This window comes from Seriola aureovittata, chromosome 13 (genome assembly GCF_021018895.1).
Source record: "Seriola aureovittata isolate HTS-2021-v1 ecotype China chromosome 13, ASM2101889v1, whole genome shotgun sequence".
Lineage (NCBI taxonomy): Eukaryota > Metazoa > Chordata > Actinopteri > Carangiformes > Carangidae > Seriola > Seriola aureovittata.
Window position 1 is genome coordinate 5,685,726 of NC_079376.1, and position 25,659 is coordinate 5,711,384.

The 25,659-nt window shown below is 43.8% G+C and overlaps 1 protein-coding gene across 2 annotated transcripts in view; it reads right to left on the minus strand.

The window, feature by feature from the left end:
- The window catches only part of slc8a3 (solute carrier family 8 member 3), a 109,306-nt gene that overhangs the window by 33,207 nt on the left and 50,440 nt on the right, over positions 1-25,659 (minus strand). For both annotated transcript variants that reach the window (XM_056394311.1, XM_056394310.1), the window contains exon 3: positions 4,074-4,180. In XM_056394311.1, the coding sequence (XP_056250286.1) occupies positions 4,074-4,180 (107 nt within the window). The remainder of the gene's footprint in view (positions 1-4,073; positions 4,181-25,659) is intronic.

Sequence of the window (25,659 nt, forward strand, 5' to 3'; positions counted from 1 at the left end):
GAAAATACAGGTTTCCCTCGTGAATCGTTGACAACTGCCCAAATAAAATAAGACAAATAAATGTTTCACAGTTTGAATAAAAACTTCACACGTCCGGCATGAACATCAACACGCCTCAGCACCCCAGTCACTTCAATAAAATCCTGTTCTGTCCTCGACCAACGTGGACGTGAGTCTCACTCCGACTCTGCAGCGTTGTGCTGTTGCAGCAGCAGCAGCAGTAGTTGTGGAGTGGCGGCTCGCCGGGCCACCTCACCAGAAGTGCTAATGGTATTGACCACTTCTGTATAAGTTAGAGAAGGGCATAGCTGGAGCCGGCAGTAAACAACTCCAGACTGACAGGTCAGGGTGACTGTTGGCTTGATTGCTTTCATTACTCACACACTGTCCAGAGTCAGACCTGCCAGCCTGGGACTCACTCACATCTCCCAGATTCTGCTATCAGCGTCGTAGTGTATGAGCAAATCTACAAACATTTGCGATCAGTGATGTAACTGCTGGTAATAAATAAAAAGATCAGAGAGTTCAAATGAGATCTGACGATTATGTTTGTGTTCCTGCTTTGATCATCCATAATAGAGAGATAATAGGTAAAGAAACAAGAGTTACGTTCTTTTTGTTGTTGTTGTGAAGTATCGTTGGTGGAAAGGCTGCTCGGAAAAAAATGGAGCAAGGCTGTTGCATATGAAAAGAAAAAAACAAAACTAACAAACAAACAAACAAAACAAAGACTCATAGAATATTCATCAATCCAGCTCCTCCAGCCCGGCTTTAATAAGGAGAAAAACAAACCCAATCAGCCCCACACCAGCGCTTATGAACAACAATATAATCGCCACATTATATATGAAAAGTGAGAAATTATCATATCATTCACATCCCTGCGATGTCTGCGGCAGCTACTGCGGCAACAGGAGAGTATGTGTAACCCCTCTGCTCAACACTGGCTTGTGTTCTCTCTAATTTCAAATCAAAGCGATTTCATCAGCACGGGCACATTCATAAAAGATGATCCTGCACGGGAAATAATACAGAAAAGCTTTTTCATTACCTCTTCGTCATATATTGATCAAACATTTATTACCCTCGATCAAACATTCATTACCTCCTGCATTTAAGCATAAGTAAGTAGATGTATCTGGTATTACTCATTGTAGACACCGCCTGCGCTTTCATTAGCGGCGCGGTCGCGTTGTCGTCTTTCCAAGATCAGAATGAGCAAACATTTTAATCTGTTTGTGTAATAAACAGACACAATATGTCGACAGGGAAGTGGCACAGAGGTGTGTCACTGTCTTACACTCCATGATGACAGATAAAAGAAAAATAACCTTAACTGTACATAATATAGGTACAAACTATAGGGGATTACAGTGCTGAGCTCCTGGAGACAGAAGAAAACACAGAGGGTTTCACTTCCTCTCCCCCGTTAGTGAACGACCCGAACAAAGCAGCTGTTTTGATCTTTGGAGAATAAACCTGGCCATGAGTCTTCCTTAACTCCTTAACCCATCCTCATCTCTCCCTCCGTCTGAGCAGATATCTCTCTCTCTTCCTCCACTTCCCCTACACCCATTCTGTCCATTACAATCCTGACTCCTTGTTCGCTGCAGTCAACTCAACAGTCCTGCTGCAGAAACCGACTGACATGTGCGAAGAATGGAGTGTGTGTTCGCACTATATGTTTTATTCTGTTAGCACCTGGAGACACAGTGCAATTGTTTCACATTTCAAATGGCGGAAAAATGTTTCCGGAGCATTTAGGATGTTACCGGAGAGAGACCGCAGGGCTAATCACCCAGTGACCACTCCACACATGTCCTCACAAGACTCGAATGATGAGGAAAGAGTTCAGAAAATATGTAAAGTGAAGTCATGGCTCTGTTGAAATTCCTCCCATCGCCCCACTCCCTATATAACAGACAAAAAATTCTTGTTTAATTTTGGCTATTTCTGAGGGCACTATATAGGTATAGTGCATAAATTACACACTCGGTATTAGACACTATATATAGACACTCACATTAAAGTTGGACAGTAAATTTAACTCAGTATTTTGTGTGTTAGGAGTGATTTGGGACAGAAGATGTCAAAGTTTTGCTCAACAGCAGCTGCTGTGGCCACAGGCAGCAATTACAGCACATAAGTTGGCAAACGAGACGACACATATTGTCTGCAACTGTGGGGCTGAACCTATAAACATGAATGTCGCTGACTGAGTGATGAAGTTACATCATTGGTCAGCCGAATGCCACGTGACTGAGTGATAAGGTTATACCAATGGTCGGCCTAACCCTAGCCCGGGTCTTGACCGAGTCTTGTTGTGATAAAACCATCAAATGTTTATTGGTGACGTTACAACTTGCAATATCTATCTAAAGTTTGCTAAAGTTTGCTTGCCAACTTTGGAAGCCAACCTACTGGTCATACCAGACCAAGCTAAATCCTGAGTTTTTGGTTTATTAATTATGAATTCAACTTTTCATTTCCAAGAGGAAGAGAGTTATATTTCTTCTATATTTCTTCTTTCAAAAGTTTCATCATCTTTAAGTTATGAGTTCATGTCTGTTTAGAGTTAGCGTTAAGATCAGTATAATATTTAAACAGTATAATAATAAAGTGTGCATACATTTGTGGATTTATATGCAAGTATATTTACATTGGTTGATTTTAGATTTCACACTTTAGGCATCTAATTAAGCAGCAAATGCTAAAGTGGAATAATGTTTAAATTCATGGTTGAGTGATATTACAAGCAGCCAAAATGAGATGTGTGACAGGCAGCTATCAGCATGTGTGTGGGTAAAACCTGTGCCAACACAGAAAGGGAATAAAAAAAACAAAAACAAGAAGCATCATAGAGCAGCGGAGGAGTGTTTGGAGTGATGCAGCCGTCACTCATAAAGACCTGCATAGTAACTGCTCTTCATCATGACTCTTAGTCTCAGAACCCAGGGAGCCAGCACCACTCAGACAGCGCTGCCAGACCCAATAACGTAAACATAATGAGCTGTAGTGTTTGGAGGCAACAGCCAAGTGTTAGATTCTGCACCCTCCGCACCAGCTTGTGAGCCTCTCCCATCCCCTGGCCCTGAGCGTGGTTAGATAACACTGCATTAGATAACGGTGCGCGAATCTTAAGAAAATGCCTGTTGGCTTCTTTCAGCAGACATTACCGACGACGAGCTGGAAACAAGACGACAAACAAAACTTATGATGAAAACTTGCTCTGATTTGAATTCTTCTACGTCCTACTTTTATTTTTATATTCACCTTGCTGCAAAAGAGAGGAGCCCTCGAGACACGCTTGTTGTGCAGAGGAATACAAGCTTGCAGTGAGTAACATGGCCCCTGCCAGAGAATACATGACCTCAATATAAGCGGCACACCAGATCCTATCAGGATGCTATCAGGTGTTTAGGATCGTGAAGCTGCACTTCCATACAAACTGGTGAATTCAAACAGTCCTGTGCGTTATACTGTCTAATAACAAAAAAAGAAGAAGCAATTTTGTTGAATTTTTCACCCAAGCCGCCGTGTATACGTAAAAAAATTAAATAAAACGGCTACTAGATTGTGCATTTTAGGCAAAACGTGTCTTTTCATAATAATGGCTACTTGCTCCGCAGGGATGGTAAATTATAGCAGCTCCTAGACTCCCAGTTCTCTATGCAGACGATGACGCTGTCTGGGGAGACTGTCATTACGATGGGAATGATTTTGCAAGAGTTTTAGATGTAATATGAAAGCATGACTGCAAGAGAGAGAGAGAGAGAGAGAGAGAGAGACAGAGAGAGAGAGAGAGAGAGAGTTCTCAGGTGCACAGCGGTGTGAAAGCAGAGGGTAGCAACGGGTTGAACAAGGCACCTATTAGGGCTCCAGGAGTGAAAGTTCAGGTGAAGGAAGTGGACAGATAGGAGACAAAGACGCCTGGGGAGAGACGGAGACTACAAACAGTGAGAGAAAAGACACTGACAAAGTGTGAGAGCGAGAAAGAGAGAGAGAGAGAGAGAGAGAGAGAGAGAGAGAGAGAGAGAGCGATAAAAGACAAAGAAATAGGTTCAGTACAGCACCTTTCTGCAGACTCATGTCTACCATGCGAGGCTCGGCCAGCTCCAGGAAGAAGTTCTTGTTTTTCTCATACTCCTCATCGTCAATAACTTTCACGTGAATAAGTTTGCTGCAAGAGGGAGAATAACAGGGGGAGGAAAAAGAGGAAGGGGCATGAAAGGAAGAGGGACAAAGAAGGACAGGGGGGGGGAAGAGGAAGAGAGAGAGAGAAGAGAAAGGTTAATTTGCAATGGAGGGACTCAGGAAGTGCACTGTAAGTAGGATTAATAATCAGCATGGAAGAAAGGTGAGGAGGTGAAAGGTCAGCGTGGTCCGGACCGGCCTGTCCGTCAGCGGCTGGACTCGACACACTGACGGGTTCCAGCGAGCTCACTGGGTGTCATGACAACCACATTTATCACGCCTGTCTGACGCGGGTGAGAAGGAAGGGGCGAAAAGCGCGCCACGGCGGGAGCGGATAAAAGAACACAATGAACTGAAAACAGCAGCTTGTAATCAATCAGGGTGTAAAATGTGTAAACGGACATTTCACAAGGGCAAAAAAAGGTGAGTGAACGATAAATGAAAGAAACTGTCGCTATCTAAATCGATTTTTATGGCTGGATGTTTCAGTCACAAGACTTTCAATGAGACGGCTGGCTGGACACCGCGAGGACCCTCCCCACCGTCTCACCGACTCATCCCCTCACCCCACCGTCTCACCCCCCCCCCCCCTCACCCTCTCACCCCCTCCTCTCCAGGCGAGGACGAGGAGAGAGAAGCAGCTTATTGCTGAGTTTATTGCTCTGGTTTGAGGAGAACACCCCTTTAATGAAGTCAAATGTCCGGAGGGGTGAGGCCTCTTTCTCAGGAAAAAGGAGCTGTGTCTGACATCATCACACAGGAAACAGCTCAATATGGCACCTCGGCCCCCCCGGCGGCGTTCTCGCCACTGATCGCCCTAATTGATCTTTTTAAAGAGTTATTGACGAGTGCAGGCAGTTAAGTGGTCAGTAGGAACCCAGATGTCTCTGTGCCTCGGCGCATCACGGCGGGAACTCCTCGAGGAACAGGCTCTGTTGAATTCAATTGGACTCGCGCAAACGCATCGCCGCGCCACCTGCACATCACGCGCATCACGCCGACGCCCGACTCCGGCGAGCAGGAAACAAACCGACAGCGCTGGAGACGAGTCGTGACACTCGCTGCATCCGCTCTCTTAGGCCTCAGAAAGCATTCCCCGCGAGCGGCAGACAAGCCAACAATAGTCGACAGCAGCGCAGCTAGCCCTGAAATAGGAATGACATACTTTATTATGACTCTGACATCTCATGGGAAGACGCTTTTCCTCTTCATCCGAGCAAAAATACAATTTTCTACGCGTGTTGTTTGGGAGAGCGTTTGGAAAGCGGGGGTTCGGCTAATAAGATAAGTGGCACAGCAGCATTCATTATGGATAGCTGCTCATGTATCATGTATCGAGTCAAAAAAGCAGCTCGTTCCCTGACATCCCGCTGATGTACTTCTTGCTCCGTGACATAAGCGCGTCAATCAAAGCACTGACACACACTTCTGCACACTCAGACACACACAAGCAAAACTCTGTCTCTCATACACCCACACAAACACAGATATTTATACACACAGACACTCATGCTGCACACACCATATATATAAAACTATTAATCCAAGCATCTCCAGAGGAATTAAACTGTATATGTATTGCTAAATCCTTTTCTCTGGCCACTGTATATATGCGGTTGAATGTGAATCCTGCCCGCTGAGAGGGAGACTGCTATCTAAGATCCTGTTAGTACAATACGCACAGCAGAACAATCCATCTCTCTTGCTCTCACTTCACGTCCCACCGGCAGGGCTTTCCTCAGATTGCTGGGCGAGATGTCTGCAGTGCCGCCGCCTGGAAAAGTACCTCGCTTTTCATCAGGAATGAGAAGAGGAAACACTGGAGTCTAATGGACAAATGGGATCTGACAAACACATAACATGCACAACGCCCGGCTGTAGTATAGGGAAGTGCGGTCTTGCCTGACATGCATATATAGGCACAGAGGAACCGCAAATGCAGTCAATATGACCGTGTAGACATGCAAAACACAGCCATACACTCAGCAGCATGGCTGACTGACACGCTAAGCTTCCCTGTAGAAAAACAAAAGAGCTGCTGGAAACCTGTGCATTCCCCTTTCTGTGTAATATGTACAGTTTTTAATGCAAGAATGTAACCTGGCCTCAGACACTCACTGTGGTAATTTGATTAAGCACATTACTTGGTGCATTGGTTAGCACTGTCCCACAATCCCAAAACATGTTGTAGGGTTAATTGGCGACTCTTAATTGCTCGTAGGTATCTCTATATGTCAGCCATTTGATAGACAGGCGACCTATCCAAGGTGTCCCCCGCCCTCGCCCGACACCAGCTGGGATTGGCTCCAGCCCCTAAAAGGTGTGACCCTAAAAGGTTAAGCCGTATGGCCAATGAATGGCTAATAATAAAAGTCTTAAAACTACATTTCTAAGGCCACTCTGGGGTAGCACAACAAACTGTAAACATAACATTGACATAGTATCTGCTTATACAGTTGATGTGATGAACAATGCGAGCCAAAGGTTAAGACATGAAGTAACGTTAGCACTGATTTGGAGACACCTGGTGAATGTGTTTTTAGCTCTGATTTGGTCTCCACCGCTGTCTGAGGGAAATATCTGGTTCTTTAGCTGCCAGATGCTTCACTATATGTTGTGTACAGTGGGTTTTTCTGAAAAAAACAAAAAGCAAAAATCTATGCTGATTACAGCCGAACAGTAAAGTTACAAACTGCAAAACAAAAACAAAAAGCTGAAAGATGCTAAAATGCTCCATAGAGCTGCGGGTAACTGCAGAGGTTAATAATTCTCTGTGAGACTGTCACTAAGAGCAACCCCCGTCACATTATTTGTAGTAATTTCATTCATTGTTAATATAAAAATATTGATTCAAGCTGATTAAACCCTTTAAGACAGGGTTTTAAGATTGTGCAATAAAGCAGGACCCACCTTGAGGCCCTCATCACATCAATTAATATTGAACTTTACTCATATGATGTATATTGCTGAGAAAATTTTCAATAAAATTAGCACAAACTAGTTAAAACACAGAAAGCCTGGAGCTTTTGGTTCCTTGGGGTTTGCGGATGCAGCTACTCTGCTGCTTGGTAATCTAACTTCATTCAGTGACAGTATCGCAGAGCAAATCAACATCTTTTGAAAAGTTTGATGTCATTAAAGTCCAATTAGAGTTGATTCTCTGCTGTTGGTTAGGTGGCCCTAATTTGACAAGGGACTGATGGAAGTCAATAAAAAACAATCACGTAGTAATCAACAGCCATGTTAGCATCACGGAAACATTAGAGCGGTTGCACAGTATATTACACCTTTGTGTTATATTTCTCTGGAGCTTGATGACACAAATTCACTTGTCGGCAACATTTTACACTCTGGTGTACCTGCAATTAGCTCACATGATACACAGTGGGGGGAATTTAACTGGGAACTTAACAACAACATGACACAAATGCTCATTTTGTTTATATTTGACACAGAAGTGTTTGATTTGCTTTACGTTTGAGTAGATGTGTGTGAAAGTGAATACGCCGAGCGTTGCAGAGAAAAGCTTTTACCACGTGTGTCTGATGAGTGCGAATGCATTAACACTCACTGTAGTGAATATTCCCACATGACATGAACGCAACTGTGACTAGAACTTCATTCAAAAAGAAAAGGAAGATACTGCGATAGTAACTGAAATGAAGGGAGAAAGAGAAAATCTGTCTAAATTCAGCACATGCTCACACACACACACACACACACACACACACACACACACACACACACACACACACACACACACACACACAATAGCAGCAGGTGATGTACTGTATCTGTTACGTACAGCTGTATTTTACAAAGCTGACCCCTTTCTCTGATTCACCCTGGACAATAACTGCAGCTCTACCACACAGACAACTGCTAAAAACTACTGTTCATAAACAGAGAGACACTCCCTCACCCAACATAATCACTCTCTCACACACACACACACACACACACACACACACACGTATGGAGCAATATGTGGGGAACATTAAGCAACATTTGCATTTGTATGTGACAATTATCAATAATTCATCCATCTATCCCAACATCTGGCACCAGCCACTGTGGAAGCTGCAAAGAGCCTCTCTGAATGAGTGTGTGCGCTTGTGCATGTGTGTGTGTGTGTGTGTGTGTAGGGTGATGGGGATACAATCAAACACCTGCTGTGCACACAAACACAAATCAGAGTGTGGTGTTTACAGGGACTGTCCTGCTGTTGCTGTCGCTGCAGTGGATGGTGGCGTGTTATGAATGGCTTCACCGTGGTGTGTTGACAGAGAAGAACCAGAGGGTGTGACAGTGCTCTCATACAGTATATACACACACATCCCGACTCAAAGGTATACTCTCACATGTGTTATTCATCTATCGGTGTCTTGATCGACACCTTTTTTTACTGTTGTGCCTGAGCTGCTGTGATACTGGTTCGATCGGGGGGTGTAACACACTTTCAGGAGCCAAAGTAAAACGTCTCTGAGGTCAAAGTAAAGAAGAGCAGAGATTCATGTAGGAGCTACACACAGCATGAATTTGTCATGAGCGTTCACTAATCTGTTGTTTTGGCTAAGTTGGCATCACTTCATGGCATTCTTCTTCTGCAGAGAGAAGACAGGCACAAGCATTACAGTGTATGTAATGTATGTAACAACAGCGTGAAATGGCATCTTTACTTTTAAATCATATGTGAAGATAAACTTTACAGAAACACATGCCCAGTATAGGACAGTAATATTATATTTTAAAACTACGCACGTTATAAGCGTCTATCATGTGCTAATAATAAACAAAAGTAAATATACTAAACTAAATATATACACAAAACTAAAAAGTAATTATAAAGTGTATTGAGATAAAAATAGTGCTCTTAAAAGAAGAGTCCTCGAGTGACTATTTTTATCTTGAGGGAAAGGAATATGTTGGGAGGAGGGTGGTGGGTTTGAGCTGCAGTCTGTTGCACCTTTGATGATGTTAGACAATAAACAAGCATGTGCTGCCGGGTGCTGGCAGACCACAGTGGATCTAGGAACTAATTCTGATCGGTAACATTTTGAAAATAATTCCCGTTCATTACACACACACACACACACACACACACACACACACACACACACACACACGGAGAGCTACCTGCTGTAACGATTGAACTTTGGACAGAGCGAGGCTAACTCTTTCCCTCGGCGTCCAGGCTTTATGCTAAGCTATGCTAACCAACGGAATCCCATTAATTGTTGCAGGGAACGTTTTGCATGCCTCTGTTCTTCCTCTCTGGTAACTATATTCGGTTTGAAGAGTAACATTAACATTAGGCAGTAAAAGCCCGTTATAGAATTCAACACTATAAGCTAACATAAAGGTTGAAACCACACTCGTCTGTCACATAAAACGGTCTCCGTTTGTGTTGTGGGAGCAGACAACTGAAAAATCCCATAAAATCCAACCTGCAGGAAAGTAAAAAGTAAGTACAACGAAGTCATCTCCCAAGTGTTGTCATCTGCTGAACCGAATTACACTAATGTGTCAAAATTAACGTGATAATGATTTATTGATGCTAACATGTTAGACATAGCGCCCTCAGCGTGGGAAGTGCCACTGGGTAATGACAGGCGATTAGAGGGTTCACACCTCCGCTGCACTGGGCCGCCCTCGGCCAGCAGCCTCTTGCCTTCCCCACGTCCAGACAGACGGAGGAGGGAGAGGAAGTGATGAACACAGTGAAGGGAGTGAGACATGAGAGTGGAGGTGGCGCAGCAGAGATAGAGATGGAGAGGCTGATGCACATTGTCTTTCTCCCTCTGTTCTGTGGCCAAAAAAACCAAACTGCGGCTGAAATTTGCTGTAGCTGCCCGCCTCCTCTCCACTTCCCCACGCCTCTTCGACAGCAGCTTCACTGCTTCGGTCTCCTCTCTGGCTTTCGTTCCACAAACACTAAATAATATAACCGCTCCGAGAGTGAAACCACTGTGCTGGTGCAACACATCAGAGGGAGTGAGATGTGCGATATCTCAGTCTCCACTTCCACTTTTGTCTCGTCTGCTGGTGCAGCCTGACCCTAAAAATCGCTCGACTTTTACTCTGCAAAGTCTGAGGATTTTCACAAAAACCAGGCAGACTCAGATTCTCCAGGCTAGAGAAGGAGCAGCCGCTAAAAATGCTGCAATTAGATACGACCTTTCTTTTCTCTCTCTCTGGTCCCTCTGTATAAAACACCTGCTGCCACCGACCTGGGCCCTGGGCTCTCCGTGTTAAACTAAACACAACCTTTCCAAATTCTCTTGAAAGTTTCCTCTGCCTCCATCTCTTCCCTTAATCTACTGAGTGCTTTTCAGTCGCTTTTCACCCTCACGCAAGACTGCATTTAACCACTGCTAAAGCACATGTGGAGGGGCTGAAGCACGGTTTTTAAAACAGCACACGTTACTTCCACTTCACCGCAGCGTGGAGGCTTCGATGGTGGCGGGATTACGACCAGTTCTGTTCCTAAAAAGTTTAAGTAGAAAACATTGCATCTTGCTCGATGTAAACCAACTGGAACAGATGGGCAGGGACTGAAAACAATACGATAGTAGACATGTTAAAAAAAAAAACCCCCAAAAAAAAACCAGCCTCCACTGTTTCAGCCCTTTAAGATCACGGAAACACCTCCACTCAAAATCCCAAATAAAGCCAAGCCAATAAAGAGGACAAGAGGGGAAAAAAGGCCCCAGTGCCTCGTGGGAAATCAGTGCCTTAATTAAGCAGGCCTGGTTTCTGTCACCAAGTGCAGGGATTATGGGCCTCGCTCATTATAGTCCTGATTATTGCTTTACCCCAGCAATCACAGAAAAAAGCCAGTAAACACATTTGTCAATGATTTCTTGCCAATCTGATGACAAACTCGCATCGGATGTAATATTCCACACCCACAAGGCCTATACGCCCCTCCCTGCCCCTCGTCCTCATCTCCTCTCCATCCCTCTCTCTCTCTCTCTCTCTGTGTGTCTGCTTTATTTCTTCTCATCCAGCGAGGCAAACAAATCACAGCATACTTGACCGACTAACAAAGAGCTAAAAGTTTTATAAACAAGGAAGTAAAATCCCCCCTTTTGAAATGGCGTCTCTGCAGCTGACGTCGGACATCAATATTACATAAGCCAAACAGAAATGAGGCACGCAATCACACACACAAAAAAAAAAAACTCTTCACTTGGCGACTTGCAAATTTTGCCGGCCAGAGCCCGAGCCAGATGCAGCGGCTGTAATTGCGAGTTGTTTAAGGGGGAGAAGCGTGAGAGTTGTGTGAGCGCGGAGGTGCCAGATGTCGTTTGAATAATACATGTCTGCCAAAGCCAGTCTCAGTGTGGACACTGGATCCAGAAAGAGAGAGAGAGAAAGAGAGAGAGGAATGCATCACGTTTCCCAAATCTACCAATATACAAGATGCAATGTAAGTGTCGCTTGTTATGTTCAATCACACTGAGGCGACGGGACGGCCTCGTGCTGAAAGAGACGGTCATTCATCCAGAGGACCCAAATTCCAGCCCCCATTTTGCCAACTGTCCTCCCTGGTGAAGTGTCCCTGAGCAGCTCATGAAGGGTGCGATCACATTGGAAGCAATTTCAGAGGCAGGTTTTTCTTTTCTTTTCTTCTCTAAGAGGAGATTGATTCTTGTGCTGTTTTTGCACCTACAGTCTGAAGAAAGGCCTCGACCCGCGATCACTGTTGTTCCGTTTCTTCTGTCCAATCAGAGCAGGCGACAGATGGGACCTCTGTGACGATTTAGAAATAATAACAACGGAGGACAGACGCAGAGTTGCTGTTAATGATGATTCATTAGTGACATTAACGTTAATTTACCCGCATAACAAAACATCCATTCTCACGGCTTCACAAAGAAGAGTTAGTATGATCTAAGCAGAAAGCAGCAGGAACAGGGTTCATTTACATCCCTTTTAATGTTGTAATTATGCATTTGTAATGTTTACTGAACAACATTACAAACTGGAAGAGTTAATATGAAGATTATTCAATATCTTAATGTTCATAGCCTCGTTTCTCAGTTAAATCACTCTCAGTAGGTCCAACTTCTCAACCAAAACACGAAATCATACATTTTTATGTATTTTATTATCATGTGACTGTAGATATGTCTATATTATTTTTTAAATAATGAAGCCGCAAAGAAAACGTAGCACTTAGGTAAATATGGCACATGCATTTAGCCAGTGCTGAAATGATTAGGTGAAGAAGTTACGTAAGAGGTTATGAGAAACTAAAACATTTTCTTGTTTTAGTTTCTCAAACATGGAGATTTTCTGCTTTTTTTAATTCATTGTAAATTTGTATTTTGAAGTGATGGTCCAACTCTATCGACATGACAACACAAGAAAACCCGTTCTGATCACATTCACTTACAAATGCAAACCGGTTTGGTTTAGGAATGGTTAAAACTTTGGTCATGGCCAATAAAATATGGTTAAAATATTGTTGGGATTATAAAAGATGGCAGGTCTTTGATGGGAGGCAAACCATCCTATCCACACCCCAACCACCACACCCTTTCTTGCCTTCCTACATACAGTGTTAATATGAAGGAAATACAGCGGACCTGGGGGGCACTGAACTGGCTGAATGATCGGACAAAACAAGTGATATAAACTGGGCTCTGGGAAACTGTGATTGGCATTTTTGACTATTTTCCGACTCATTAACAGATAATAATAACAATAATAATAACAATCATCATTCGGCACTGAGCTCCGTCCTGGATTCGCTCCCTCCACTGTGCCGCTGACCTTGGCTTCATTCTGCCTGTTTTGGCTCCAAAAAAAATAAATAAAATAAAGTGCGCTGGCTTCAAAGCAACCAGTTAGAAACCAACGGTTGGTGTCACATTCACCTCATCCGCTATTATTTACTGTCAATGGCGTCAAAAAAAAACAAAAGAAAAAACAAAAACGCAGTGTGCTCAGCCTTCAGCCCGAGCGATCGACCCCTAAATCGCTACGAGCTCGAGGGACACGGGGCTGTAGTTGACGCTGGAGGAAGGGTGAGGGGTCAAAGAAACAGACGGATCAATAAAGTGTTATATGACTTCACGATATCAGTTAGAGGACACAGGCGTTGGGCGTCTCATTGGCGGGAGACACACACATATAAACACGCAGATATACAAAAGCAGATGGAAAGGTGAAGCTCCTCTGATTGACGACGCGTAGCTCATGATGGGAGCTCGCAGCGAGAGCCCGGCCAGGTTTATTAATACCGCCGCGAAGAGGAATCGTGGGTAGTCACGGAGCTGGACACGGAAGTCACATTAGCCACGGCGGGACTTGCAGCTGTACCTCCTCAGCTCTCTCGCCTTCTTCAACGCAGGCTCGTGGTCTCACACAACCTGCATGCATCTCCGCGGGAACAGTCAATCTCTCATTTAACTTACCTAGTGGGCAGCTGGTCAGATTACAGCGGTGTGATTTCAGAGCGGAGGCGGGGGACATGATTGAATGTGCCCCCAGTGACAGGACACCTCTGTGATCCCGTAGATCTCTCACATTCTCGGGTCGAGGACTCAAATGTCTAATGCACCCGACCTTGCTCCCATTTGCTGCCCCTCGCTCTTACTTGTCGTCATGGATACAAAACCCCCTTTTCACCAGCTCTTTTTCAGCCGTTTCCTAAATGCGACACATGACACACGACCACTTTCCGTAAAACTTTCAAACCTTTTTCCATTCATCTCTATTCATCCTGCTGCACCGAGCTAAACAGCACAATGAACCTGTCCCTGGAGGGAATAAAGAGTCCTAACAGGTTTTACCTTTGTCTGCCGACACACAGTCTATTACTTCATCTGTGTGCTGCTCTGACACTGACACACACACACACACACATACACACATAAACCTCAGCAGCTGATGAACGCTGCTGTCAGATTACACACCGTTACTCCAGCCCTTAAACCTATTGTCCAAAGACGCCAATAACACTAGAGAAAGGCCACATATGCCGCCTTTGTGCTGCAACTGTAACTCTCCCCTTTAACAACAGCGACGTCCCTTTCACTCCACAGATGAATAACAGTTAACGACAAAGGGGTGCTGAGGAGAAAGACGCCCACACTGATACAGAACACATCCTGATCTGCATCAGTGAAAACCATGTTGACCAGTGATCACAACACCCAACTGGTTCACTGTTTTTCTTTGTTTTGTCCCAACAAATAGTTATTAATTGATTAGTTGATTAACAAAAAATGAGTTTTTGATTTCCTAATCTCAAATCTTTTAACTCATCACCTGATCCTTTGTAGCAAAGACCTCCCATCTGACATGAAGAGAGTTGAAAGATGCGATAACAATTGTTTTCCAAAAACGATTCGAACAAAACGGCCAGTGCGAGAATTCTGGACAGAGAAACGGAGAAAACCAGGAATATTAAGTGACACGAGAGATACTGTCGGGAATAAAATGTTCTTTCTGGAGAGGCGAGAGACCTGATCTGAACAGAGGCTTGGCTGTGAGAGGAGGAGTGGCATTGGCTGGTTTCACTTGTCATGCACCCTTGCAACAGTGTCTCCATAAAAACCTGCTGACTGCCAGCGCTGAAGGAGACAGAGACAAAAGGAGACGATGAAAACAGGGGGAGGACACTCAAAGGTAAAGCAGAGGACGGGGCGGCAATTGAAAAAACAGACAGCCATGCTCCATATTTTCTGAGCCAAGAGCAAGGCAAGCTGGAGGAGGGAGGGAGGGGGGGGGGCTATATTTTTTTGGATGTTTGGAGCGAGCCCAAAGGTCCTCCTCTACAAGGACACTATGCAATAAAACACTCAAAGATGAAGTGTCTGATAGGGGGCGACAAGGGAGGGAGAGGAGGAAGAGAGGGAAGTAACAGAGGATGCAGTCAGGCCTCCAAAACAAAAGCTGGAGCAGCACCCCGGCGCGCGGGGAGGTGGGGGGGTGGAGGGAGATGGTTGGGCTGAGGGCAAGAAATGCACGAGGGCTATTCTGGGTGTCGGGCGTGGGTCTGTGACAACTTAGAGAGTCGGAGCCGGCCAAGCCAAAGCGCCTGCAGCCAAATGACAAACACCATCATAAATGAATGACTTGGGAGAACGACAAGCTCCCCTCTGCATCAGGAAACAGCCGATCTTAGAAATGTAGTGCACTGAAATAGTAAATCGTGACCCGTCTTGTCATGTATAGAAACTGCTGAAGGTCCAGAAATAGAAAAACGTGGCCGTCGGTGTCGCGCTCTATGTGGGCAGCAGGTCTTCTTCATGGCACGAATGGCTTTAAACTGTTTCCTGGGTGTTTCAAAGCCAAACATTATAAAACCAGTTCACATTTGGGGAAATAAGCATCTAGTTTATTATATGTATGTAACAACTGAAGTGTGAAAATGACAGGTTGGTGTTTTGTGCTGTACCAATAAAACGAGATATAACCTGTTAGTTAACGAGCTTTACAGGGGCTGTTGTTAAATTTGGACAGAGTCAGGCTAGCAGTTTCCACCCATTTCCAGTCTTTATGCTAAGCTAACCACCTGCTACCATTAGCTTTATATTTAGCATATGGGCATCTAACTTTGCAAAAAGTTATTTACTTATATTCCTTTAATTAAACTCTGCTATTTCCCATTTATTAGCAGTATTCCATCAAACTGTAAAGTAGATAAAACTGTTTATAATGACATTTTATTACTGTATTAATCCTCATGTGAAGCATCTCTTACAGGTCTATAAATACTTAATAAATGATTGACAATATAATATGATATTAATAGGAAATATATATTATTTTATGAATTATGTTTAAAGTATATGCTGATTATAATCAAAACTAGAAACGCTAGAAAACAACTAGTTCGTCTGACGTGTTGTTCCGACCTCCCTGAAAGGCAGAAGTGTTTATAGTTGATCTGAACGACCTCACTGGACGGCTGGTTAGAAGTCGGCCATCACAGAAAGGGCTGAGATGTGATAAGTTTTTAAATATGTAATATATAACAGCTCACACTTCAAACAGACTTTCCTGGAAGGCATTCACACTGTTGCACTGTGGATATCTTTCTTCACACTTTATTTCTTCAGAACTTTTCCGATTCCGTCTTCTTCATTTTCGAACAGAGCCGCGTGAATTAAACTTTATACATGGCTTCATGTATATGATTTATAAATCATATATACTCCCGGTCAGGCTGCCGTACGAGCTGTGTTTGAACTAATAATTTTAACATATTCTCACTATTCATTAGCCTCAAAGCTCTATCGGCTAGTTTCACGGATTTAATTCATTCTACGCTTTATATGTAAAGATACAGAAATGCTCTACACCATTATGAAGTCTGAAGACGCTGCGGCGTTTCACTCCAACAAAACGGTACAGTGGCTGATTTTTCTCTGGTTGAAGGTAGTAATCAGTTAAATGAGCTGCTGTAGTGTTTGAGTGGAATATAAATCTGTGAGCTAGTGAGAGCTCAGTATCAAAACTGTCAGACCAGATAAAAAAAGTTACTTATGGTCTCAATAATTCATTTTTGAACCAAAATGATTCATTGAAATTGACCATAACTGCCTATAAAACATTATTGTACCAAGATATATGATTTCCACTGCACAAATCATAATTTACAAAGCAAACAAAGGTCATGATACTGTCCACAGGGGCCAAATGTGATATTATTGATGCTTGTGCAGAAACTCTCTTTTCACCTCCTCTCCAGGGAGGCACAGCACAGGGTCAGCTACAGAGCAACACTAAAGTGCTGGGAGGGAATCAGTGACTTGCTCAAGGACACTCAATTTTCAACAAGAGGTTTAAACTCGTGAGGCTCCTTGTTTTTGTTAGTTTTACCAATTTTCTATGAAATTGCCACAATCAGTGGGGCTGAAGTAGATCTCTACAAACGGTTTGGAAAAACAGAATCCAACATGGAGGACGCTAATGTAGTTTAATTAGCTATGTTGGTGATGATGTGACTATGTGTACTTAAAGAGCTTGCTAACTGACAGTTAGCAAGATAGCTCGCTTGAACCGTCTTTTTCAGTAACTATAATCAAATTAAATTATTCACCATCCTGACAACAACAGCATCGTAAAGAGGAAATACAAAGAAGCTTAGGTTAGAGAGCACGTTCACAGCTTGTTAGCATGTTAGCCATTAGCTTGTTAGCTACAGTAGTTCATCAACTAGCTCCGCAAATATCTCCTACTTCACCAGTGAATTTTGCCATCTCACTTCCTGGTACAAACAATTTTATTTATCAGTTTCACTAATTTAATAATCATGATAAAAAAAACAAAAAAAAAACCAAAGCTGGGTCAGCAAATTAAAATACTGTGTAATTACTAGGCCATCCTTTAACGTGAAACTCCACATTCAGTATTCGCTCTCTCTCCTCCCGTCTGTCACGTTGGCCTCTCTGAGGTTATTCTGCTCTCCACAGGACTCGGGCAGCTGACCAACCCTCAGCACACGTTTCAGCATCGGGCAGCCTTGTCTCTGCTCTGCTCTGCACAGTGGTGTTACTACACATGCTGCTATTATTTCTGCATTTGCTGGCAGGAATGGAGGAGGGTAAAAAAAAAAGTGTCACGCCTCAGTGAGTCTCTAATCAAGCAACAGAAAGCACATTTATGAGTGTGAGTTGGTGCAAATGTTCTTATGCATTATGTCTTCTTGTGCATTTGGATGTCCCCACTGTTACAGTTACAGTGGAAGGGGCAGATGTGGGGGAGGGGCTGGAGTGTGTTACTGTGTTTGCACGTGCAGTTGTACTTCTATCTTTGTGAGGGCCATCATCAAGTGCAGAGAGAGAGAGAGAGAGAGAGAGGACATTTTAAAGGGTGAGGATATTTGGGCTGGTGCTTGTTTAAAGGGCCTGCTTGAGGATTAATGTCACAGTCATGTCGTACTGGAGTCCCCACGAGTTTCCAAGCGTTCGACGTTAACAGTCAAGTCGTAATTCTGACTGGGAAACTCAAATACACATGGACGCCTCACATCAACCAAAGTTAATCATTTAAGGTAATTAAAAATACATTTAACACAGTATTTTTCCATCTCACATGCCCAACTCCCTGCAATCATACAACAGCTCTTTGATGTAAAAGACTTGGTTTTAGAGTTCAGGCTAAAATTAGGTTTAGCATGAGGACATTTTGAGACCAGCATTAGCACTGTTTCAGGAAACCGCAACGTCCTCATTTGTTTCAGTGTGGCCACTAAAATAGCAAAAGGTCCTGATACAGAAGTTCGGTCCAGCAAAACAGTTGAACCTGACTCAGCTTTTACCGCAATGCAATGTCATCGAGCAATACATTGCTGCAGCCTATCAAATATGTGCACCGTTCGCTTAGTTACATGAGTAATGATTCAACCGTTTACCTCACAGTTGTTGAGAGAGAGGACAAAAAGATTGCTGCAGTGATAACTTTCGGGGATTGTATCTGTAAATCCTGTCTTATGGTAGTAAACCACTGTTCAACATGCCCTGATGACCTGATGGCGACCATGAACCAGGGTACACATGGTCCTGGATCTTTGTTGCATGTCACTCCCCGTCTATTTCATATTATTTTCATCATTTATATCCACGATAATTACACTGTAAGATCAGAATGGGACATCACTTACTGCAGCATTCACATAGTTTTCTTCCCAGTGCAGTGAGGGATTACTACAGAGGTTTTGATGAGCAGTGGTTCCCCTCTGAGGGGTTGAGACCATGAATGTGAATGAATGGTCACAATATGATAATGATGATAATAGATTTTACAGCTTTTTAAGACATTTGTCGAATCTTCAGTTTTTTTATTTTTTGTGAAATATTCAGTTTTCCCTCAGCAGCAAAAAAAAAATCATGGGTTCAAGTCCGACCCGCGGCCCCTTTGCTTCATGTCACCCCCCCCCCCCGACTTTCCTTTCTCTCTCTCACTGCAACCATCGAATTAATACCTAAATAATACCTAAAAAAAAATAAATAAATAAAAAAAGTCAATGTACAGTTTGTGTATGTGTGTGTTTATGTGTGTTTATGTTTAAGTGTGTGTGTGATTGGTTGGCATGGGGGGGGTACATTGGATTTGCAGCACACACAGAAAGACATCACTGATTGAGAGGTACATGGCACAGGGAGGATGCATGTGGCGCTAAAAATAGTCAGGGACATGGATTTTCTATGCGGGGGGGGTTTGAGACTGTGTGTGTGTGTGTGTGTGTGTGTGTGTGTGTGTGTGTGTGTGTGTGTGTGTCAGCCAGAAACCTCAGCTTCTCTCACATTCAGTGGCTACAAGCATAGACATATAACACACATTAACGCACACTGACACAAACACTTGAAAACACACCATGAAATTATGATCACTATTAACAGCCCGCGGTCCTGCACACACAATGCTCCTGTACACACTCCTCCATACACATACATATCAGGCCTATAGCTACTTCTTACACTGCAATTCTCTACAGTACATCACAGTTTTGTAACCTAAGGGCTGGCAACCAATGTAGTGTCTTCTGATGTTAAAATGGGTCCCTTGATAAATTCCTAATTATACAGAAATGACTGTGGAACGTCTTCCAATGGCCTTTGGGCTGCATAGAGCCGCTATAAATGTTGCTTGGCTTGCCAATGATTTTCTATTGAGCGTCTTAAGAGAGCAGCTTCACTTCTGTCCTCTGATGGATTAAAACACCACATGCGGTCCACACGCTGAACCTAAACATTTTCCTTTATGGTTATCGGGGTCAAAGGAATTTTCTGGCCTCAACACGTGGCTGCTTGCCAGAAACAAAGGTTGTGATCTCCTGCCACATGCTTTACATTAATTTATACCTCTGCTATCCGCTACTTCAAACTGTGGCACTGTGTGGCGAGCAGGTGCAAGGTTGAGTATTTGGTCAGCAGGCGGGAGGGTTGGGTTGAGGAATGGGGTGTTAATAACAAGGTTAACCTTCTCTGAATCAATCCTCCTCTATATTATATATGCTCTTGTCCCAGTAGGAGCTGAGAGATGAAGCCGCAGGAAGAGAAGAAATGGTGTTGGAGGGAGAGTGATTGAGGAAGGCTGTGGGGTTTGTCCCTGAGCGGATGTAGTGCAGGCAGCCGCAGGTTAGTTTCACCTTTCAAACTCTTTATTTTTCTTTACATTTCCACAGTGTGACAGTGTGAGTTTGTTCCAAATAATAACATATAATTCTTTAGCTGAGAAAAATATTCAAGTTTTTACCATTTTACAAAGCAAACACATAATCACGTCAGGTGACAGAGGGTCAAACCCCCTGAATGAACTACAATCACCACCTCACGGTCGTGTGCCCCCACTCACCAGTTAGCCTGGGAATTTTCTGAGTTATGGCCAAAGAGGTCAGAGTGATGTTGACCTTTGTACGAAGGCTTCAACGGGTGGATCCTTTGTGGCCCAACATTTCCCCAAGATTCACTTTGCGCCAGTAATGAAAATAATATGGCAGCAAACAATGTCGACAGAGAGCTCGAGGATCACACTTTCAAATGTAAGTAAAAACCTCAAGTTTTTGTAAAAAAAAAAAAAAGGCGTTATCAAGGTTGCTAGGCCCCCCTGAATTGGGACATAGCATGAAAACAGAAATTTTGTAACTTAACATTTGCAATGACAAGCTATCGAATGCCTCCAAAGGAAAAATTAAAAAAATAAAATAAAATAAAATAAAATGTCTTCGACTCCAAAACACTGACCGTATTAACATCAACCAGCTACAGTGAACATAACAGCTCGTGAACACTTGCCAGCTGATCACCTGCAGGTCTACTACACAGGTAAAACACAGTCTGTTTCAGTGGCAGCATCGCTGATACACACCATAAGATGTATTTTTAGTGCATCAGTCTGGAGGATGACGTGAGTCACACTCGGCAAGTCGCCTTTTGAAAACTGGACACGTTTCAGAATCCAATAGAACAAGCGACTCTCTTGTTTTCCAGTTACTGACAAGAGGTTTGCACTGCGATGATCACTGTCTGCCGTCTGCACACCAACATGCCTTCAGTTCCCCTTCACACATTCACCTTACATGTGCACTGTACATCTGACAGCTCCCTCGACACGTTACACTTTTCTTTAACACACACACACACACACACACAGACCGTCAACCCACGCACAAGCACACACACACACTGATAGGGAAAGGGAGGGAGGGTGGAGGAGTAACTGGAGAGGAGAGTGCTGAGATGAGCCAGGAGAGGAGGATGATTCGACATGTAAGGGAGGAACCCTCCTCCATCACAGTGTATGTCTGGTCTCTGATGAGATTATTGGACGGCTCCCTCCCTCCTGGCCCTCCGCTGTGTTGTCTTAAAAAGATTAACCACACCATTGTCTCTGCCAATAATGACGGGATAAAAGGGCCACTGCCTCACAGGGAAAGTTGAAATGCTCAGCGCTAATTCCATCCCATGGAGCGTGTTGCCATCATCCGTCCCCCCGAATCCTCATTACCATTAGCTAACAGCGCGGGAGATGGGATTGGACGCTGGAGTCATGCAATCCGTCTGCTAAGCACAGACCAGGAGGGAGTTTTTCTACTGTTTTAACTTGTTAAGAAAAGTGTGTCCATCTCACCTAAAACATTATCAGCCGGTGCAAACAGCTGACCGACCACGGTGTCGCCAGTAGAAACCAGCAGAAACTTTGGCTGATGAAAAGTAATTAGCTGCGTTTGCTGATAAGCTTCTGATATGACGAACCTTCATCACAGTAATGCCACGTCAGATCAGGAACAATCCACATCTACCTGAGCAGGAACACTGGGTGCAACATCATCTTAAAAACAAGCCTCCTGTTTCCTCATTGACTGTGTATTAAATAAATGTGGTTTATTCAACAAAATCCATTTTTCTCCAAGATGAAAACTTCAATTAAATGTGTTATACATTATAATATTTCTGAGAGGTGGCCGGAGATGTGTTCAATAAAGCAGGATTGTATGAAAAATGATGATTTCCAAACTGTACAAATAAAGTCAGTGGCTATAAACAGTTTGTTGTTAAATTTGTTAAAACTAGAAATTGTCCTTATTGTTTGCTTTAAACTATAACAAGGTTTTCAGAGTTTATCGCCAACAGTTTTAATTTCTATTATTTCTTTCAATTAATAACATTGTATTAACCATGTTGAGCACAGATCAGGGAATGTGTTTGTTTTATTGGCATTTCACCCTTGTTAAGAAAACACTGACTGTACAGACTGAGAGCAAAGAAAGAGAGAGGGTTGCATTACACAACAAGGTTGCGGTTATAAGATGTGCATGTTAATCAATAGGCCGTGAGAAATCCCCAATCATGGTGTTTTTTAAACGAATGTGCCGAGCTTCTCCCTCGGTTAAAACTGAAAACCAAGGTCAAGCGAGCTCTCACCGAGTCAGATCTAGAGACGTGCTCTAAAAACAAACTGATTTACTTTCTACTTACTGTTCCATTGTGCTTCACAAACTGGCTTCTTAGTCGACTTTGACCTTCAGTGCTGTAGGTGAGCGCACTTCTGGTTTTACTGCGCAATGATTATTCACAACATTTCACTTTCAATTATTCCCTTTCCTAAATAAAGGGGTTTAATCTGGCTGACATGCTGGCTCATTTACAAGCTGTACATTCATCTGACCGCTTGTGTTTACTTTTCCGTTGCATTTGCTTGTAGTGACGTCACATTGAAGTCAGTGAATGTAATGCACGATTAAAAGAAATGACCGAAAATAAAATCCGAGTCATAATGTGGATATAAACCATAGGTTCAAGGACCAAAGGTTCTGCAGGATTCCCAGACATCTGGCACAAAGCCCAGTTGTCCCTCTACTCCATTACTCTTTCATGTGGATCCACCGCTGATTCCTGAGCATTAAAGCCTTCTGACAACCTCCGCTTTGCTGCTGCTAAATGGAAAGTGCACTAAAAGGCTAGCTGGTGTGCAGCGGGATATCTGAAACAGCCAGCCATGTAGAAGGAACATGCAAAAGGCAGGGGATGCACAGCGGAGGAAGTGAGGGGCGGTGGACTGCTGGGGAGGTCTAATGCTGCTCTCCTTACCTGAGGGAAGAGGGGAGACGAAGATGAGTCAGTCAGTCAGTCAGTCAGTCAGTCAGTGGGGGGGGGGGGTTCTGGTTGAGCTGCATTCAAGCCCTCTGGGACAGAGGAGGGAAGGCATGAATGGTGGGAGAGGTGGAGGAGGGGGAAGACGCAGTGGGAGCTAAGATGATCGATCCTGTCCTCCATCAGTCTCCTCATTCACTGTGACATTTGTTGAAAAACCTCGGGAGGACGAGCTCTACAGCTGTACATGCCTATTCAATTAAGATGCCTGCCTGATGTTTTTCTTTCATTTGCCTCCTTTAACATCCCTACAACATCTTCATCTCTCTGTCCCGGCAACTTCCATGTTTATGTCTCGTCTCTCTTTTCCTTTTTGTGATTTACTGTTGTGCGGCTCTGATGTTTGAATGGATGCTGTAAAACAGACCCTGCAGATATAGAAACAGAAAGAAAAGATGCCGTTTTTTTGAACTGGGTGTTTTTTTTTTTTTATCATGTTTTATAGCTTAACTGCAATGAAAAAGTATAAAAGTTCAGTTTTGTTTCGCTTGCTTCGTCTCAGTTTACCATCTACAATCTCTCTTTTTGTTTTTTGTTTTAGAGCAGTCAGTAAATCTACTTAATAACTTATATCACATGACCATTCACACACACTGGGCGTTTCGGTGTAAACAGGAAGCAGACTGTTTACTCTTCAGTTGGTTAGTTGCTGAAAATAAGTAGCAAAAGTGAAGCATTTTAAACGTAAAAGGTTGAAGTGTGAATCTCAAATATTCACCTAAAGAGGAAACAACTTTCATGTTGCAGCTATTCCTTCACGAACACCAGTTTAACTGTCCACTCAGTACTTTGTGCACAGCGTCTCCACTGGTCACTGTGATGACAGGACTCCAGGAGGTCAATGCTCGTGTTATTGATCACCAAGACGTAGTTACAGTGTGCAGCTCCTCCATGAAACCATTAATCATTTGCCCTTTACTGTTTGCATACAGGTTAAAAAACAGGGTACAAAGTGTTCATTAGTGAGCTTTAGAGGTGCTGGGAGGGGACTTTGGGCTTTGGAGGGAACATTATGATAAACTTGGGTAAAAACCTCACAGCTCCAGCAGAGATATCGATCTTCTCATCTGGCTCTGGTAACGAAAGCAACATTTCCCAAAATGCTGAACCCTCCATTCCTTTAAAACATCCACAAACTTTACAAGGATCCTGACGTTGATACTAATGGCATCCAGTGCTTGCTTACAGTATAAATGACTGCTGCACTTCAGTTGCAGTCACCTTGAGCTCCTGTGTTCCTGGAAAAACTCTCGAGGTCATGAAGTGCAATCTGCTGCTCGTTGTTTCGGCTGCAGCATCTGGAGGTTGCACTTCTCTGCCTAAATGTATTCTCATGGTGCTCCAGCAGCCTCCCACTCACCGGGCAAGCTGAAGCAAACGCAAGGAAGTTTTTGCAAATACTGTCTGACCCAGGTCTGACTTTGTTTCATATTCATGCCCCTCCCCTACTGTTTGAGCTAATCCCTCTTTACAGTATGTGTCGTCTTCCGTCCTCTCTTGTTCGTCGAGTTTCTTCTTTGCCCACCCTGCGTGACCATGTAATTCAGCCTGAACAATATGGCGCTGCCTCCTGCAGCCGTTGTTCCTCCACTCCTCTGCCCCCCCACCCCCCCACCCCCCCACCTTACTGTGTTTGTCAGGAATACAATGTGTCAGCAACCAGGGAAAGAGGCGGGGACACAGCAGGACGCCTTAACAAAGTGTGGCAGGGACAATCATGGGGGATATGGTTCGCCCCGTCCAGCCAGCTTCTCCTTTTCCACCCTCATCCTCTGTTTCATTTTCCCCTCTACCTCCTGCTCCTCCACTCTCGCTCTTTATGTTTATCTTCTACCTTCCTCTATATCTGTTTCTGTCCAGGCCACCCTTGCACTTATCACATCCTCTATTTCAACAAATGCTTCTGCTCGCATTTACTTTATTTTCCTGTCCACCCCCCGCCGGTGACATCGTTATTTTTAGATACTCGTGGCGGTTTGTGTAGTTTAGTGATGTTTGTGTGTGTGTGAGTTCAAGATGCTGACCTGATTTCCCAGTCATTTCCATGCCAACTTCATTCCCGCCATCTCCTTCAAGAGCGGCCCCTGACAGGGGAATAACACCTGTTCACAGCCCCCTAGGAGCGCCGGCTGAGCCGAATACAGAGGCGGAGCAGGGAGGGGAGGGAAATGTGAGGAAGGAGGGAAGGAAGGAAGCGGCTGGGAGGAGAAAAGAAGAGGAAGTCCGTGTTCTCCAGCTGCCGCTGCACCCCCCCAGCCCCACAGTGAGACCTGCCACTCAGCTTGAGATGGCTCATTCAGTGTGCATGCTTCAGGGATTAACCTCTATCAAAAAGAGGTCGGCGCTGGAG